This window comes from Salvelinus alpinus, chromosome 10 (genome assembly GCF_045679555.1).
Source record: "Salvelinus alpinus chromosome 10, SLU_Salpinus.1, whole genome shotgun sequence".
NCBI classification, from domain to species: domain Eukaryota; kingdom Metazoa; phylum Chordata; class Actinopteri; order Salmoniformes; family Salmonidae; genus Salvelinus; species Salvelinus alpinus.
In genome coordinates, this window is record NC_092095.1 from 37564432 (window position 1) to 37584628 (window position 20197).

Genomic DNA, 20197 nt, shown 5'->3' on the forward strand with positions numbered 1-20197 from the left:
TTGGCTACCACAGCTATGTCCCCATAGAATGTGAATGGCCCCATCCACAGGGCTTGAGTGGTCCCTGAATGGTTTGGTGAGCATGAACACGATGTAAACCATATGCCATGGCCGTCTCAGTCACCAGATCTCAGCCCAATTGAACACTTGACGCCTGAAACAGCGCTTTCCACCACCATCAGCAAAACATCAAATGATGGAATTTCTAGTGGAATAATGGCGTCGCATCCTTTCAGTAGAGTTCCAGACACGTGTAAAATCGATGCCATTGTCACGCCCTGATCTGTTCCACCTGTCCTAGCGCTCGTCTCTACCCCCCTCCAGGTGTCGCCCACCTTCCACCTTATCCCCTGTGTATTTACACCTGTGTTTTCTGTCTGTCTGTTGCCAGTTTGTCTTGTTTGTTCAAGCCTACCAGCATTTTGTCTCAGCTCCTGTGTTTCCCTGGTCTCTCTTTTTCTCGGCCTCCTGGTGTTTGACCTTTGCCTGTCCTGACCGTGTCCCCGCCGGCCTGACCACTGCCTGTCTCTGAGCCTGCCTGCCGTCCTCTACCTTTGCTCCACCTCTGGATTACCGGCCTCTGCCTGACCTGACCCTGCGCCTGCCGGCTGTCCTGTACCTTGGCCTCTGCTCTTGATTAAAGACCTTGCCTGCCTTGTCCTGTCATTTGCCTGCCCCTGTGGTTACAATAAACATGGTTACTTCACACAGTCTGCACTTGGGTCTTACCTTGATTCCTGATAGCTATGGTGCATTGATGCTGTTCTGGTAAATGTTGGCCCAACTCATATTAAGACACTTTATGTTGATACTTCCTTTATTTTCTCAATTACTTCTTTCTTAGTCATTTTGAAACTGCAAAAGTGTTCTATTCAAATGTTAAGATAAGCCCATGTCTCTCACTGTTGCTTAGATCTAGCTAAATGACTGAAAGGGACATTCATCAGATGTTTTCAGGCCAAACAATGTCCATGTCCCAGGCCATTAGTTGTGTATCCAGCTATATACCTCAATGCAAAAAAAATAAAAAATAAAGCAACATCTGTTTGGTTAGGGGTATAAAAAAGTTGTATAACTGTACATTTGTATTACTTGACATTATTTTGATCGATAAATGTTAATGTTTAGCATGTTTAAATGTATTATAAAATCATGAAGTATTTAATTACAGGCTGTATATAAACATTCATATTGGACAGCCCTCCAAACCATGTGCTAATGGTAATATATTTACACTAATTAAACTGTTGTAATTTTTGGTTCTTGATTGAATATTTGGCAGTCATAAAATAATTATTTTGTTTTCAAAAAACTTTTATATATCTAAATATGATTTGTTTTTCTGTGCGAGCCACAAGGGCTCATAGGAGCAGGAGCCTATATCCTGTTTCTGTAGCGTGACGCAGCTTGATGTACACCCTCTGGACAGGAGGCTAGTCTATTGCAGGGCCTTACCCCCAATCGATCTCCTTAATGCTGAGTGTCAAGCAGATATGCGTCGGGTCCCACTTTTACAGTCTTTGGTATGACTTTATACGTTGTAATTAGTTTAAAATGGGAGAATCAATCTATTGTCACAAGTATCCCTGTAGGGCTCAGGCTCTTACCTGGTACTGCAATCTTTCCAGCTGTTGGGTGGTTCATCTCCAGTATAAGGCCATTGTTTGCAACCTGAACAAAAATATACAAAGATGAAGATTAAGAACCATTCACTCTTCTTTATCAACTTATTCCATTAACACTTGGCCATAATAGCTAAAAAAACCTGTCATAATACAGATATACACTATACAGTATATACAAAGGTATGTGGAAACCGCTTCAAATTAGTGGATTCGGCTATTTCAGTCACACTTGTTGCTGACAGGAGTATAATATCGAGCACACAGCCATGCAATCTCCATAGACAAACACTGGCAGTAGAATGGCCTTACTGAAGAGCTCAGTGACATTCAACGTGGCACCATCATTCCACGTTTCCAACAAGTCAGTTCATCAAATTTCTGCCCTGCTGGCGCTGCCCCAGTCAATTGGAGCAACAACGGGTCAGCTGTGAAGTGGTAGGCCACACAAGCTCACAAAACAGGACCGCCAAGTGCTGAAGCGCGCATAAAAATTGTCTGTCCTCAGTTGCAACACCCATTACCGAGTTCCAAACTGCACCTGGAAGCAACGTCAGCACAATAAATGTTTGTTGGGCACTTCATGAAATGCGTTTCTACGCCCGAGCAGCCGCACACATGCCTAAGATCACCATGAGCAATGCCAAGCGCCAGCTGGAGTCATTAAAGATCGCCGCCATTGGACTCGCATTGGACTCCACTGTAGCAGTGGAAACGCATTCTCTGGAGTGAAGAATCACGCTTCACCATCTGGCAGCCCGACGGACGAATCTGGGTTCGGCGGATGCCAGGAAAAACGCTACCTGCCCCAATGCAAAGTGCCAACTGTAAAGTTTGGTGGAGGAGGAATAATGGTCTGGGGCTGTTTGTCATGGTTCGGGCTAGGCCCCTTAGTTCCAGTGAAGGGAAATCTTAACGCTACTGCATACAATGAAATTCTAGACAATTCAGTTTTTCCAATTTTGTGGCAACAGTTTGGGGAAGGCCCGTTCCTGTTTCAGCATGACAACGCCCCCGTGCACAAAGCGAAGTCCATACAGAAATGGTTTGTCGAGATCTGTGTGGAAGAACTTGACTGGCCTGCACAGAGCCCTGACCTCAATGAACACCTTTGGAATTAATTGGAATGCCGACTTCGAGCCAGGCTTAATCGCCCAAAATCAGCAATCCATTACACCAACAAAATCGATTATTTAATTTCCCCCATACCAAACAAGAGCAGCATGGATGACATCATCGCTGTGGAACAGAGAAGTGAACTCATTTAGCCGTCCTAGTCCGGAGTTTCCTCTTGATGATGAGATGGTCTTGACCTCTTGATGATGAGCACAGGTGCACCTTGTGCTTTGGGACAACAAAAGGTCACTCTAAAATGTGCAGTTTTTTCACACAACAATGCCATGGATGTCTCAAGTGTTGAGGGGGTGTGCAATTGGCATGGTGACTGCATAAATGTCCATCAGAGCTGTTGCCAGAGAATGTACTGTTAATTTCTCTACCACAAGCCGCCCCAATGTCGTTTTAGAGAATTTGGCAGTATGTCCAACCATCCTCACAACGGCAGACCACGTGTAACCACGCCAGCCCAGGTCCTCCACATCCGGCTTCTTCACCGGCGGGATGGTCTGAGACCAGCCACCTGGACAGCTGATGAAACTGAGGAGTATTTCTGTCTGTAATAAAGCCCTTTTGTGTGGAAAAACTCATTCTGATTGGCTGGGCCTGGCTCGCAAGTTGTGAAGTCCATAGATTAGGGCCTAATGAATTTAATTGAATTGACTGATTTCCTTATATGAACTGTAACTCAGTAAAATCGTTGAAATTGTTGCATGTTGCGTTCATATTTCTGTTCAGTATATATGAAATTGTCATGTTGAATGCAGCGGTAAGCATGGCTAAATGAGATGGCATCGGGGTCGGTTTGAACAGGGCAAGGTAGCTTTTTCTCATCACAACACTTCCTGGCATGCTGTGGCTAATTCACACTTCTATCCATGAGAAGAAGAGCAAGGACAAGATCAGACCTGGGTCACTATATAACTAACTACAAGTTGAAAATATTTGAGGTGTGCAGCTCATGTATTTGAAAGTATTTGATATAACCATATGGTTATTGTACTTCTTTATCTGGACGAGATGCACATCTTCGTTTATGAGTGTTCCTAGGGCATGAGAGTCACGGTTCACAATGACACAATCAATTGACAGTGGTTCAAACCAGTTTTACTCTAATGCACATGCCTATCATGCCACTGGTTTCCTCTTTTTGAACAGACGATCGTAATTCTGACCTTTCATACTATATTTATTTTTATGACAGGACAGTGGGAATGTAGTGGGAGACTCAAGGTAAAGGGCCATGACAGAAAAGTGCTCAAGGGATAGATAGTGCTCTAGCCTAGAACCCCCTTCACCGGGGGGATATGTAGTCTGCTCTATACACTATGCATTTTAATATCCTAAACCTCCTGCACTTGAAACTTCCACATCGCCCACAGTTTAATCAAAAGGCTCCCTATCCGGCCTGTTTAACTAACTTAGGATAATTAGCGCTATACATCAGAGTGTGGGCAAGCTGAAGTCAGGCAGTTACACAAGGACGAAGAGTCAGACCACCAGACATGTGTGACACTCTCGGTCTCTCATCGTCATGAACTCGCTGACCCTCGGAGCATATTACCACGGCGATAGCGTCGAGAGAGTGCGCCTCTCCGCCATGTTATATTTAGAGGCTCTCCTCTCTCTACGGGACAGCCGATATGTGGTGGTGCACTTTACCTTGGCCAGGTCGCAGTTGTAAAGAACTTGTTCTCAACTGGCCTACCTGGTTAAATAAAGGTGAAATAAAGAAAACTCATGGGTAATGAGCTAGAGGTGGGTTTGCGTCAGTCTGCCCAGGCGTGAGTCTCTGTTTCTGTCTCCTCCTTTCCCATTGGTATCTGCGTTCTTCATGTCGAGGGAGATCATGCACACCAGAGCCCACTTATGGCGCGTTTACATGGTACGAGGTAGACAGCAAAATGGATGTAATTTCACAGCGAGCCACAAATGCCGTTGTGGCTGGCTGTGAATGACGTCAGCCGCCACGGTAGACGGGGCTTCCCGCCAAAGTTAAAATACTTTAACTTTTACTGTCTGCCGTAGCATTGTTTTTGTACCGAAATCACCATAGCAACATATACAGTCATGCTGGCTTGCTTTTGCCGGCACCATCTTTCTTGCTTTCTTGTCCAGTTGGTTGTTACTGGTTGTTATGCGGGTTGGATGTTTTTATGCACAGCATGAGAGTCACACACACACACAACTGACACTGAAGCAACTCTGTGTGTTCACCACCAGCCATAGTTCAGCGTAAGTTTGCTGATGCTTTGAATGCCAGGGTTGTGGAGTTAACAGAATGCCAGCTTATTGCACTTACAATAAAAAAATACTCTCAGCCCTTGCACAGAGAATGAACATAAATTTGACTTAATAGCCACAATCCTTCATTCCTTTTTCAGTCAACGGCAGCTTTACCACTTGGTTTCCTATATAACACTGAAGGATGGGGCTGGAGAAATGTAACCATTCTCAAATGCATAGCTGGAGCTATGGATACAAGGATTGACAGTCCACGAGATCAACATGATCAAGGTATTACTGTAAATATTGCCATATGCACCTTTAATATGCAGTCTCTTCTTGTTGTACATTGAAACCATGGGTTTGATTAGTACGACTCCAAATGCTTTATTGAAGCTCAAGGGGGGGCAATAGTTTATTCTGAAGACCTGTTCGCCAAGGTTGATTGAACAGGGTTCCAATTATCGCACTGTTCTCTTACACAAGAGTGTCATGTATTTGTCTTCAGGCACAGTTTATGCATCATTGATGACTCTCTATCTATACATTTTTCGAACAGATCAAAAAGATACACTCGCTTGTTGGTTCTTGAAATGCAAATGCTTACAGACCGTCATAGTCTATGGCACATTCAATAAATGAGTGAGACCGAGAGAGAGAGATTGGAGGAGATTTTTATGGAGTACAAACTGGTAGATATCTCTGGCCTTGTGCTATTTTTATGTATAACAATGGATCTCTCTGTCTCTCTTTTCAGGTAAGAATAAGTCCCTTATGAACAAGTGAGGCCGATGTGTGAAGCAGGCTTAAAAACAGCAACCTGGTCCCCACTCACAGAGGTCATGACAGGCTAACCTTAGGATAATGTACAGCAAAGTCACCACACCATACTATACATGCGTTGTTGCACTTTCGGAGGCGCTGCAAAGGAGATCACTTCCCCACATTTGGTTCCAATTTCTCCTGCTTGTGTGTATGTCTTATGAATATGAAACGGATTGCCGCTGGCTCTTTCGACAGCAGAATCAGTTGGGATCTAGAAATGTACACAACCGTTCAAAAGTTTGGGGTCACTTAGAAATGTCCTTGTTTTTGAAAGAAAAGCAAATTGTCGGTCCATTAAAATAACATCAAATTGTACGCCTATGTAGATATACCATAAAAAATCTGCCGTTTCCAGCTGCAATAGTCATTCACATCATTAACAATGTCTACACTGTATTTCTGATCAATTTTATGTTATTTTAATGGACCAAAAATGTGCGTTTCTTTCAAAAACAAGGACATTTCTAAGTGAACCCAAACTTTTTAATGGTAGTGTATATCTAATTTTAGGCAGTTTACTCTTCCAACTGCTGCAACAAAAAAAAAGTTATTCTGGCTCTGAATTTTCGTTCTAGGCCCATAAACCCATTAACCCCAATATGTTGGACAATGACTAAAGACGGGAATTACTTACTCAAAAGACAGAATGATGAGTCTCTCCCTTAAGACGAATGGTGGAATGGTGTGTACTTCCTTTAACAGGGGGAGCCATGACCGTAGCTCTGTCCATCTCGCTTTTTTCCCTGCAAATGGCAGGTCTATGAGACAGCCATGAAAGACGATGGCTTTTCCTTCCCAGTCTCTAATCCACCCTGACCTTGAATAAGAGCAAGGTGACCTGATAGAGTTCAGATTCTCCAGGAATATTGTCCTGCCTCATTTCTCAGTCTTGTTTGTTTCATTCAGTAAAAAACATGGTTGACCTTGTGGTTGACAGCTACCTGGAGAAGACTGGAGTTGACTATGGGACTGATTCAATAAAACCTGCCATCTTTGTTAACAAATTCTGTCTCACATGGAAACTAAAAGAAATTAAGCATCCAACTTTGAGAGGAGACCATCTGTTATTTTGACAGTGCCCAGAACCTTCCCATTTGACCCCAGGATATAAGGAGTGTGAAACATTGATTGTTCAATTGAATTGAGCCCAGAGTTGGACTTCTACCTTATAAACGTATCCAGCAACTTCATAAAAATGTGGAAATAAGATTTGCAGTCTGAAATGAAAACTGCATATGAATGGCCAGGTGGCCACATGCTCAACAGAACTTTTGTACTGCTCTTCCAAAGACCTCAATGAAAATGTTTGGTACTTTTTATTGGTTTGTATGAATCACGACATGAATCATAACATTGCAGTAAATATGGGGTCGCATGGCCTGGGACCAAAAGCCAGGTCCAGCAACTGTGTCAACCCTACATGTTCGTCTTTATGCCAAGAGATCTGAACTTCTTGAGAAATGTTCTACAATATTGTAAAGGATAAACACTTGACACAGCGCCATCTTGGCGTGTTGTAGTAATGGATGGGAAAACTGTTTAGAGAACGTAAGATAAGATGATTAAGTGAGGGAGCGATAGGAAAATAAACATTTCAATTCTCAGCTTATCCATATGCTGATATTGAACTTGACAGCTGCCCCTCCTTACAAGGATTTGACAGATAATCAAAAACACAATTATGGAAACCACAAAGTCAGTGGAAATGAAAAGGTGGTACATGAGCGCCACATGCATCTCACATTTCCCCCGATGCACACTTGAAACAGGGTTCCCTTTACGCCTGTGTCAGCAGGCAGTAAAAGCCCTGTTTATTTATGTGTCTCTCATTTTTAACAGCTGCGGGGCCTACCTCCTATGCCTCCTTTCATCGAACCAGGCCTCACTGCCTCCTCTACTGCCACACTCTTCACAAGTAAATGCTTGGGAAGCTCTGTGGTTGCATGAAAGGGGAAAACATTTATATGGATGGCAAGATTGATCGATGGCTTTAATTTAAACATAATATTTACATATATATATATACAGTATATATATGATTGTTTTGTGCATTCAAATATGTTTTTTCCCAACATATACAGTATCAGTCAAAAGTTTGGACACACCTACTCATGCAAGGGTTTTTCTTTATTTCTACTATTTTCAACATTGTAGAATAATAGTGAATACATCAATCCTATGAAATAACACATATGGAATCATGTAGTAACCAACAAAGTGTTAAAAAAATCTAAATATATTTCATATTTGAAATTATTCAAAGTAGCCACCTTTTGCCTTGATGACAGCTTTGCACACTCTTGGCATTCTTTCAACCAGCTTCAGGAGGTACTCACCTGGAAGGCATTTCAATTACCAGGTGTGTCTTGTTAAAAGTACATTTGTGGAATTTTTTTCCTTCTTCTTCTATTTGTTAAAAGACCAAGTCCAAATTCTGGCAAGAACAACTCAAACAAGCAAAGAGAAATGACGGTCCATCATTACTTTAATACACGAAGGTCAGTCAATTCGGAAAATGTCAAGAACCAAAAACCATCAAGTGCTATGATGAAACTGGCTCTCATGAGGACCGCCACAGGCCAGAATTGCCTCTGCTGCGGAGGATAAGTTCATTAGAGGTACCAGCCTCAGAAATTGCAGCCCAAATAAATGCTTCAAAGAGTTCAAGTAACAGACACATGTCAACATCAACTGTTCAGAGGAGACTGCGTGAATCGGGCCTTCATGGTTGAATTGCTGTAAAGAACCCACCACTAAATACAAATAAGACACAAATAAGACACAAATAATAAGAAGAGACTTGCTTGGGCTAAGAAACAAGAGCAATGGACATTAGACCGTTGGAAATCTGTCCTTTGGTTTGATGAGTCCAAATTTTTGATTTTTTGTTCCAACCGCCGTGCCTTTATGAAACGCAGAGTAGGTGAACGGATGATCACAGCATGTGTGGTTCCCACCGTGAAGCATGGAGGAGGAGGTGTAATGGTTTGGGGGTGCTTTGCTGGTGGCACTGTCTGATTTATTTAGAATTCAAGGCACAATTCACCAGCATGGCTACCACAGCATTTTGCAGCGATACGCAATGGAGTGCTGCATCAGATGACCTGGTCTCCACAATCACCCAACCTCAACCCAATTGAGATGCTTTGGGGTGAGCTGGACTGCAGAGTGAAGGAAAAGCAGCCAACAAGTGCACAGCATATGTGGGAACTCCGTCAAGACTGTTGGAAAAGCATTCCAGGTGAAGCTGTTTGAAAGAATGCCAAGAGTGTGCAAAGCTGTCATCAAGGCATCATTTTCGTTCCTCATGATGCCATCTATTTTGTGAAGTGAACCAGTCCCTCCTGCAGCAAAGCACCCCCACAACATGATGCTGCCACCCCCATGCTTCACAGTTGGGAGGGTGTTCTTCTGCTTGCAAGCCTCCCCCTTTTTCCTCAAAACATAAGGATGGTCATTATGGCCAAACAGTTCTATTTTCGTTTCATCAGACCAGAGGACATTTCTCCAAAAAGTACGATCTCTGTCCCCATGTGCAGTTGCAAACCATAGTCTGGCTTTTTATGGCGGGTTTTGAGCAGTGGCTTCTTCCTTGCTTAGCAGCCTTTCAGGTTATGTCGATATAGGACTCGTTTTACTGTGGATATAGATACTTTTGTACCTGTTTCCTCCAGCATCTTCACAGGGTCCTTTGCTGTTGTTCTGGGATTGATTTGCACTTTTCGCACCAAAGTACGTTCATCACTAGGAAACAGAACGCGTCTCCTTCCTGAGCGGTGTGACGGCTGCATGGTCCCATGGTGTTTACTTGTGAACTATTGTTTGTACAGATGAACGTGGCATCTTCAGGCGTTTGGAAATTGCTCCCAAGGATGAACCAGACTTGTGGAGGTCTACAATATTTTTCTGAGGTCTTGGCTGAGTACTTTTGATTTCCCCATGATGTCAAGCAAAGAGGCACTGAGTTTGAAGGTAGGCCTTGAAATACATCCACAGGTACACCTCCAATTGACTCAAATGATGTCAATTAGCCTATCAGAAGCTTCTAAGCCATGACATCATTTTCTGGAATTTTCCAAGCTGTTTAAAGGCACAGCCAACTTAGTGTATGTAAACTTCTGACCCACTGGAATGGTGGTACAATGAATTATAAGTGAAATAATCTGTCTGTAAACAATTGTTGGAAAAATGACTTGTGTCATGCAGAAAGTAGATGTCCTAACCGACTTGACAAAACTATAGTTTGTTAACAAGAAATTTGTGGTGGTTGAAAAACGAGTATTAATGACTCCAATCTAAGTGTATGTAAACTTCCGACATAGGTATGTGCACACAGGTCTAGAGACAAATAAGATTGACACATGGACAAAGCAAAGAAAGCAACGGCTAGCTTTTTCAAACAGAAATTTGCATCCTGCAGCACAAACTCCAAAAAGTTCTGGGACACTAGAGAATAAGAGCACCTCCTCCCAGCTGCCCACTGCACTGAGGCTAGGAAACACTTTCACCACCGAAAAATCCACGATAATTGAGAATTTCAATAAGCATTTTTCTACGCCTGGCCAGGCTTTCCACCTGGCCACTCCTACCCCGGTCAACAGCCTTGCACCCCCCACAGCAACTTGCCCAAGCCTCCCCATTTCTCCTTCACCCAAATCCAGATAGATGGTGTTCTAAAAGAGCTGCAAAATCTGGACCCCTACAAATCAGCAGGGCTAGACAATCTGGACCCTCTCTTTCTAAAATTATCAGCCGAAATTGTTGCAACCCCTATTACTAGTCTGTTCAACCTCTCCAACTGCTCTTAAATGCAAGTAAAACTAAATGCATGCTCTTCATCTGATCGCTACCAGCACCCTCCCGCCCGTCCAGCATCACTACTCTGGATGGTTCTGACTTAGAATATGTGGACATCTACAAATACCTAGATGTCTGGTTAGACTGTAAACTCTCCTTCCAGACTCATATTAAGCATCTCCAATCCAAAATCAAATCTAGAATTAGCTTCCTATTTTGCAACAAAGCATCCTTCACTCATGCCGCCAAACATACCTTCGTAAAACTGACTATCCTACCGATTCTTGACTTCGGCGATGTCATTTACAAAATAGCCTCCAACACTCCACTCAACAAATTGGATGCAGTTTATCACAGTGCCATCCGTTTTGTTACCAAAGATCCATATACAGGTCGCAATGGTGGGTAGTATGTTCTCGTTGGCAGGCCTTCGCTTCATATTCGTCGCCAAACCCACTGGCTCCAGGTCATCTATAAGTCTATGCTAGGTAAAGCCCCGCCTTATCTCAGCTCACTGGTCACCATAGCAGCAACCACTTGTAGCACGCGCTCCAGCAGGTATATTTCACTGGTCACCCCCAAAGAAAATTCCTCCTTTGGCCACCTTTCCTTACAGTTCTCTGCTTCCAATGACTGGAACGAATTGCAAAAATCACTGAAGCTGGAGACTCATTTCTCCCTCACTAACTTTAAGCACCAGCTGTCAGAGCAGCTCACAGATCACTGCACCTGAACATAGCCCACCTGTATATAGTCCATCCAACTACTTCATCCCCATTCTGTTATTTTTTTCTTCTCCTTTGCACCCCAGTATCTCTACTTGCACATTCATCTTCTGCACATCTATCACTCCAGTATTTAATTGCTATATTGTAATTATTTCGCTACTATGGCCTATTTATTGCCTTACCTCCCTTATTTTACCTCATTTGCACACACTGTATATATACTTTTTTTTCTATTGTGTTATTGACTGTATGTTTGTTTATTCCATGTGTAACTCTGTTGTTCTTGTATGTGTCGCACTGCTTTGCTTTATCTTGGCCAGGTCACAGTTGTAAATGAGAACTTGTTCTCAACTAGCATACCTGGTTAAATAAAGATGAAATTAAAAAATTGCCTGCATCTAGCTGATATAGGGTGTAATCATTAGTCTAACAGTTGCAAAGTTTCAATTGGACAAATTCAGGTATGTTATCCCCATTTTGTTCTGTTTGCTTCCGTTAAAGAAACATTTTTCAACAGAATCGTTGGAATGAATACACCCCTGATCACGCTCAAACACAGTTCACTTTGTATGATAGATAAGGAGATGGAGAAAACACCTGTCTATGAATTACATCTTCAAACTAAGGGCAACCATAGCATCCAACAGGAGATGCATCCATCCATGATGCATATGAGTAAGATAGTCTAGCTAGCTACATTTTCAGATACTACACATTTCTAATTTTGACAGAAAGTGGTTTCATTTCAAGTTAACCTCTCTGGTACAAGAGAGCATCCCACCTAGCGTTCCACCTCGCCAACAGCCAGTGAAATTGCAGGGCGCCAAATTCAAAACAACAGAAATCTCATAATTAAAATTCCTCAAACATACAAGTATTACACACCATTTTAAAGATACACTTCTTGTTAATCCAGCCACAGTGTCTGATTTCAAAAAGGCTTTACGGCGAAAGCACACCTTGCGATTATATTAGGTCAGCGCCTAGCCACAGAAAACCATACTGCCATTTTCCAAAGAAGGAGAGATGTCACAAAAGACAGAAATAGCGTTAAAATTAATCACTTACCTTTGATGATCTTCATCTGATGGCACTCCCAGGTCTCCATGTTAGACAATAAATGTTCATTTTGTTCGATAAAGTTCTTATTTATGTCCAAATACCTCCTATTTGTTCACGCGTTTAGTCCAGTAATCCAAAATGCACAAGGCGCGGGCACTAAGTCCAGACGAAAAGTCAAAAAACGTTTCATTACAGTTCATAGAAACATGTCAAATGATGTATATAATCAATCTTTAGGATGTTTTTATCATAAATCATCAATAATATTCCAACCGGACAAGTCCTTTGTCTTTAGAAATTAAAAGGAACGGAGCTCGTGCTCACGGCCAAGCTCATGCTCACAGCCGCGCACGTGACTAAACTCAAGGCTTTCTGCCAGACCCCTGATTCAAAAAGCTTCTTATTCTTATTCGCTCCCCCTACACAGTAGAAGCCTGAAACAACGTTCTAAAGACTGTTGACATCTAGTGGAAGCCTTAGGAAGTGTCTGACACCATAGACACAGTATATTGGATAGGCATTCACTTGAAAAACTATAAACCTCAGATTTCCCACTTCCTGGTTGGATTTTTCTCAGGTTTTCGCCTGCCATACGAGTTCTGTTATACTCACAGACATCATTCAAACAGTTTTAGAAACTTCAGAGTGTTTCTATCCAATTCTAATTATATGCATATCCTAGCCTCTGGGCCTGAGTAGCAGGGAGTTTACTCTGGGCACGCTTTTTATCCGGATGTGAAAATACTGCTCCCTACACCAGTGAGGTTGAAGCGTACTGTTAGCTAGCTAAAGTTAGCTGGCTGGCTCGCTAGCTAACGTCACGTGTACGATCTTATTATTCGTATCTCAGAGCCATTTGCTTGACTAGTTATAGCTTAATGTTAGCTAACTGACATTGAACCTGGTTGGTTAGCTACCAGCAGATTCATGCAGGGTAGTAATGTCATGAGTTGGGATTATGGTTCATTGTTTATCTAGCTAGCTTAGCTAGCTAGCTGCATGTCTTAACAAAATACTCTTGTCTGAGTGTGCCAGAGCGCAGAATAACTGATGAATTCACGAACGCTCAACACTCATTGAATATGGCCAGTGTCAGTAAACATCGACAAAAAGGCGTAATTAAATTGTTGCCAGCAGCACAGTTACAGTCACCAACACTCTGGATAACATGAAAACAGCCTAACCAGCTCTGCTAGGGCAAGTAAAATGGTCAGAGTGGGGTGTTCTTTCATTTGTTCCTGGAAGTAGCTTGCAAGCTAGCCAATGTTAGCCAGTTAGCTTGGGTGTTTGACTGCCGTTGTGAGGTCAGAACGTTCAGATCAACCCTATTCATCGGCCAGAGTGTCCGGTGTGCCCTCTGAACGCTCTGAGAGTGAAACGCTCTGAATTTACGAACGGACAATCTGACAGCACAGCTGCAGTCACCAACACTCTGGATAGCATAACAGCCTAACCAGCTCTGCTAGGGAAAGTAATGTTCAGTGAGCTGTTCTCTCATTTGTGTCGAGAAGTGGCTAGCAAGTTAGCTTGGGTGCTTGACTGCTGTTGTTAGTTCAGAACGCTCGGATCAACCCTTAAAGAGATGGGTGGGACTAAAGCTTAAGAGGGTGTGAATGATGCTGAATGGGCGTAGACAAAGAAGGGCTCTCCAGTAGTAGTACCAAAACATTGAAAGGCCATTTTCTCAAAAGAAAACAGAGTGCTGTTGAGGCTACTATAGACCTTCTTTGCAAAATAGTATGTTTTAATCAATTATTTGGTGACGTGATTATATTTAGTATAGTTTTATCTAAAAAGGAAAACTTTTAAATGTTTTACAATTAGAATTCTTATGAAATTCACTGAGGAGAATGATCCTCCCCTTCCATCTCTGAGGAGCCTCCACTGGTGAAACTGCACATGTTACAACATGTAAGCAAACAGTTCTCATGTAAAGTGTTCCAAAAACACGTTTTTGCACATGATTTCACATGTGAAATTTAACTTGCACATTAATTCACATGTGAAATGTCACACGTGATGTGTTCCAAAAACACATTTTAACATTGAAATGTCACATGCAAAGTGTTAAAAAACACGATTTCACATGGGAAATGTCACTTATGAACTGATCCAAAAACACATTTTCACATGATTTCAGATGTGAAATTTCACATCTGAAATCATGAGATTTTCCACATGAAATAATGTGTTTTTTCCGTAAGGGAGTCCATCTATTGATAACAATTTAAATGAGCAAAAAGGTTGGAATCTGGCTAGCATGGGCATCCCTTTGTGAGATGTGTGGAGTATCAAGTCAGAGTGGGACTGGAATTTTTGGGTGCAATAAGAGAGGATTTATGTCAAAGCAAACATGCCGCTCTCTAAAGCTCAAAGGTAAAGAAGGGAATGAATATGGGGTGGCACAAAACCACACTGCTAAGCACATTCCTATCACATTGCAACAAGAGTCACCATGGAGGCCTCTGCTTATGATATTGGCCTTACAATGGGAGATCAAATTTATGAACTTACAATGGCACACTTCCCTCAGTTGGTAGGCTAGCAAGCAGTACTCTCGGTAATCTTAATGTTAGAGGCCCGTAAAAGCCTGTCATTGGGGGGGGGGGAAATTCTTCTGTAGTGCTTTGTGTTAATACAGTTTTACCTATACTGAACAAAAATATAAACACAACATATAAAGTTGTCCCATGTTTCATGAGCTGAAATAAAATATCACAGAAATGTTCCATACGCACAAAAAGCTTATTTCTCTCAATTTCTTTAAATCCCTGTTAGTGAGCATTTCTCCATTGCCAAGATAATCCATCAACCTGACAGGTGTGGCACATCAATAAGCTGATTATACAGCATGATCCTTAAACAGGTGCACCTTGTGCTGGGGACAATAACAGGCACTCTAAAATGTGCAATTTTGTCACACAACACAATGTCACAGATGTCTCAATGTAGGAATATCATCTAGAGCTGTTGCCAGAGAATTGATTGTTAATTTCTCTACCACAAGTCTCCTCCAACGTCATTTTAGAGAATTTGGCAGTATGTCCAACCGGCCTAACAACCGCCGACCACATGTAACCACGCCAGCCCACATCATCTGAGACCAGCCACCCAGACAGCTGATGAAACTGAGGAGTATTTCTGTCTGTAATAAATCCCTTTTGTGGGGAAAAATACATGTTGATTGGCTGGGCCTGGCTCCCCAGTGGGTGGCCCTATGCCCTCCAAGGCCGACCCATGGCTAAGCCCCTGCTCAGTCATGTGAAATCCATAGACTAGAGCCTAAGGAATTTATTTAAATTGACTGATTTCCTTATATGACCTGTTATTCAGTAAAACATTTGAAATTGTTGCATGTAGCAGTAAAATTTATGTTCAGTATATTAATTATTATTTTTAAATAATTAAATCCATGTACTGTAATATTATCCACCAGACATTGTTTCCAGACAAATTGTCAGACATTTGTGTCACCATGGTTGTTGAGTTATTAAATATTGACAACAAAGTTCCTACATACTATAGTGGTAATTAAAAAATTCACAAAACATGCTTTAAGTGGAGTTTGCAATTACGTAGATTGTGTGTTATTAAGTCATTATGTACTTAAGTGATAATGCCCAAGAAGCTGGTGTTTGAAGGATATATAGTCGGGTGTTATTCGGCAAACCGTGCCAATATATCCTCCAAACACCGGCTTCGAGGGGATCATAACTAGTACATAACAAATTAATAACACATAATCTACACATAATCTACTTAAACAAATTTGTCCACATTATTTGAAAGAAATAAGCTTTTTGTTCGTATGGAACATTTCTGGGATCTACAACGGGTTAAAGACATATTAAAATAACGATTTACATATTTCCATAAAAAAATTATTCATAGTAATTAATCCTTCCACAAAATATAGTCCCGACACAAATCTGGGGTTGCTACCCAAGCCGGCTGGTCGTTTGTTCTATCAGTTCGGTTGCCAGAGACATGACCCAGTCGTTCAGTCTTTTCGTTCTGTATCTATGGACGCAACCCAGTCGTTCATTCTAAATGTTCCATTGCCATACTGGCTGACAACATGCATATCCCTTGCTTGCTAGCCAACTACAGCTAACTTACAGTCACGTCAAACATTGCAGCCAGAATAACAGCAAAGTAGCTGTATTTGCATTTGTTTAAGCTATTTTCAAATTACATTTATTTGAATCCATAACAATGAGCAAATGATGCACAATTTCGCCTGCCGTAGAAAATGTGCTCCCTCGTCAGGACACTGTTGTTCAGAGGAGCTAGCCAACAACACAGCTAACACAATCACTTCAAACTGAAGCTGGAAAGACAGCAAACTAGCTGCACTTTGTTTTGTTTTACCTGTTTTCTATTGATAGTTCTTTGTATATATCCATAAAAATTATGCTGATTCATGATTTCAACTGGATGAGAAAAGTTGCTTTCCTGTCTGTCTCATCCCGACCCCCGACATGTTCATTACTATGGGACAGCTTGAGATCGAATTTGAATATTGAAACAATGTTGCAAATGTCGGAGAGACAGACAGCAAGGTTTACACAAATCTCCGCTGTTGAAAAGGAAATATTAGTCTAAAAGAAATGTGAGATAATGTCTAGATGCTTTTAATAGTGGAGTTCAATTTTATAAATTGCCTGGCTGGGCTGATGAGACCGTGGATTGCACAGTCAGATGGAACAGAGTAAATAGACATTTAAACGTCATAGATTTAGCCGGTGGTAACTTGTGGAATAGACACCGGCTGGAATGTGGTTTTAACCACCCATTGTATAACTTTATTGTTACCACAAGGGTGAAATGAGATGACACTGCCAATGCAAAGGAGCAGGTTACATCTAAAATGTCACAGAGCATCTCCAACAGCTGACAGCAGTTTCTAGACCATACTTTTTATAAATTAAAATCTAATATAACCCAGATGTGCCAACGATGCATTCAGGGAGCCTACTTTGCCATTACTGCACCTCATTTCGTTTACCTATCAAATTGATTCACCTAAACATCCTTCTATGCCCCATTCTGAATGTCAGAATTTAGCAAAAACATTGTTTTGAATACCCAGTATACAGTTTTACTGATGACATGGAAGACTTGAAATGCAATAAAATCCAACATGGAAGTGCATAGTCAGCATTAGCCTAAACAGCCACATTGCTGGTTTCTCATTTCGCCCAAGGCAATCACAGAACAGCAGGAGTTGTAAATGCCCAGCTAACGAGGGCAATGTCGACAAATTATCTCTGTCAGTGAACCGATACAACTACAGAGGGATGGGATGGAACAAAGTGTTTGTATATCATTTTCTTTACAAATCAGGATTAGGAGTTGGCAGCCCGTTGCCTTACAACCAACTAACCTTACAACAGCCTCCCTCACCTGAAGATTGACAAGACCTACTGTACAAACGACCTCTAGGATAATGTTTCCTTGAAATGCTCACCATGATGCTTGGATTTGATTAGTAATTTGTTTTTGTATATCTTCAAAATGTTAATCACTCTAATGAATATAAGCAGTAATGTTTGCAATTGTGATTGCCTCCTGATATGTATTCTAACCACCCTCATATGCCATTACTTTAGGTCATAATATTTTACATTGATTGCATATGGGTCATATAATTTCACCTTATCCTGGCCAATCAAAATGTTAGGCATATGTGGCAAAAAGACTCAAGATTCTTACCTGTCTGGCATACGTAGTATTGTGTATGGGGAAACACTTAAAGAATAATACTTACTTACCATATGAACATTGGGGAAAGTAAAAAAATATATGTAAAAAAACAAGTTTGCTTTAATCCAGCCCTGAATCACATGTGCTTTAATGTTTGAAGTCACTTAGCCACCTCAGTATTCTTTCCGACACAGGGCTTGATCAAAAGATAACCCGCTGATGAGAACAATATGTTCCTGTAGCCTACTCTGCCACGAGCCTCTCCTCCTCAGTCTCTTTGACTGTTTCCAATCTCTCTTTCCCCTTCCTTGCTTTCATTTTTCATTTCCACATACAGTGCATTCGGAAAGTGTTCAGACCCCGTGACTTTTTCCAGATTTTGGTACGTTACAGCCTTATTCAAAAATCCTCATCTGTCTACACACAATACCCCATAATGACTAAACGGACAGGTTTTAAGAAATGTTTGCAAATGTATAAAAAAAAAAAAGATACCTAATTTACATAAGTATTCAGAACCTTTGCTATGAGACTCGAAATTGAGCTCAGATGCATCCTGTTTCCATTGATCACCTTTGAGATCTATCTACAACTTGATTGGAGTCCACCTGTGGTAAATTCAATTGATTGGATTTGGAAAGGCACACACCTGTGTAAATAAGGTCCCACAGCTGACAGTGCATGTCAGAGCAAAACCAAAGCCATGAGGTTGAAGGAATGTGAAGGTCATTGAAGGTCCCCAAGAACACAGTGGCCTCCATCATTCATCACTGGAAGAAGTTTGGAACCACCAAAACTCTTCCTTGTGCTGGCCGGGGAGGTAACGAGGAACCTAATGGTCAATCTGACAAAGCTCCAGAGATCCTCTGTGGAGATGGAAGAACCTTCCAGAAGGACAACCATCTCTGCAGCATTTCACCAATCAGGCCTTTATGGTAGAGTGGCCATACGGAAACCACTCCTCAGTAAAAAGGCTCATGAAAGCCAGCTTGGAGTTTGCCAAAAGGCACCTAAAAGACTCTCTGACCATGAGAAACAAGAATCTCTGGTCTGATGAAACCAAGATTGAAATCTTTGGCCTGAATGCCAAGTGTCGCATCTGGAGAAAACCTGGCAACATCCCTAACAACATCCCTAAGGTGAAACATGGTGGTGGCAGTATCTTGCTGTGGGGATGTTTATCAGCGGCAGGGACTGGGGAGACTAGTTAGGATCTAGGGAAAGATGAACGGATCAAAGTACAGAGAGATTCTTGATAAAAAACTGCACCAAAGCACTCAAGACTTAACTTCTCTAGGATAGGGGGCAGCATTTTCACGTTTGGATGAAAAGCTTGCCCAGAGTAAACTGCCTCCTACTCAGTCCCAGATGCTAATATATGCATATTATTAGTAGTATTGGATAGAAAACACTCTGAAGTTTCTAAAACTGTTTGAATCATGTCTGTGACTATAACAGAACTTATTTGGCAGGCAAAACCCAGAGGACAAACCATTCAGATTTTTTTTTTTTTGAGGTCACTCTCTTTTCAATGGTGTTTCATTGGGAATCCAGATTTCTAAGAGACCTTCCTGCAGTTCCTATCGCTTCCACTGGATGTCAACAGTCTTTAGAAATTGGTTGAGGTTTTTCCTTTGAGAAATGAAGAAGTAGCCATGTTCAGAATGAGGCTCCAGTGAAGTGTACTGTTTGTTAGAGGCGCGTGACCAGAAAGCATGCTACACATTGTTTTCCTCCGGTATTGAACACAGATCATCCCGTCTTCAATTTTATCGATTATTTACGTTAAAACATATCTAAAGTTGTATTACAAAAGTAGTTTGAAATGTTTGGACAAAGCTTAAAAGGTAACTTTTGAGATATTTTGTAGTCACGTTGTGCAAGTTGGAACCGGTGTTTTTCTGGATCAAACACGCCAAATAAATGGACATTTTGGATATATATTGACGGAATTAATCGAACAAAAGGACCATTTGTGATGTTTATGGGACATATTGGAGTGCCAACAGAAGAAGCTTGTCAAAGGTAAGGCATGAATTATATCTTTATTTCTGCGTTTTGTGTCGTTCCGGGAGGGTTGAAATATGATGGTCTGTGATTGTTATAGCTGAGGTG

At 41.6% G+C, this 20197-nt stretch overlaps 1 protein-coding gene across 3 annotated transcripts in view; it reads right to left on the minus strand.

Moving 5' to 3' along the window:
• The window catches only part of sugct (succinyl-CoA:glutarate-CoA transferase), a 165102-nt gene that overhangs the window by 29546 nt on the left and 115359 nt on the right, over positions 1-20197 (minus strand). For all 3 annotated transcript variants that reach the window (XM_071329148.1, XM_071329147.1, XM_071329149.1), the window contains one exon: positions 1608-1671. In XM_071329148.1, coding sequence (XP_071185249.1) covers positions 1608-1671 — 64 coding nt within the window. The remainder of the gene's footprint in view (positions 1-1607; positions 1672-20197) is intronic.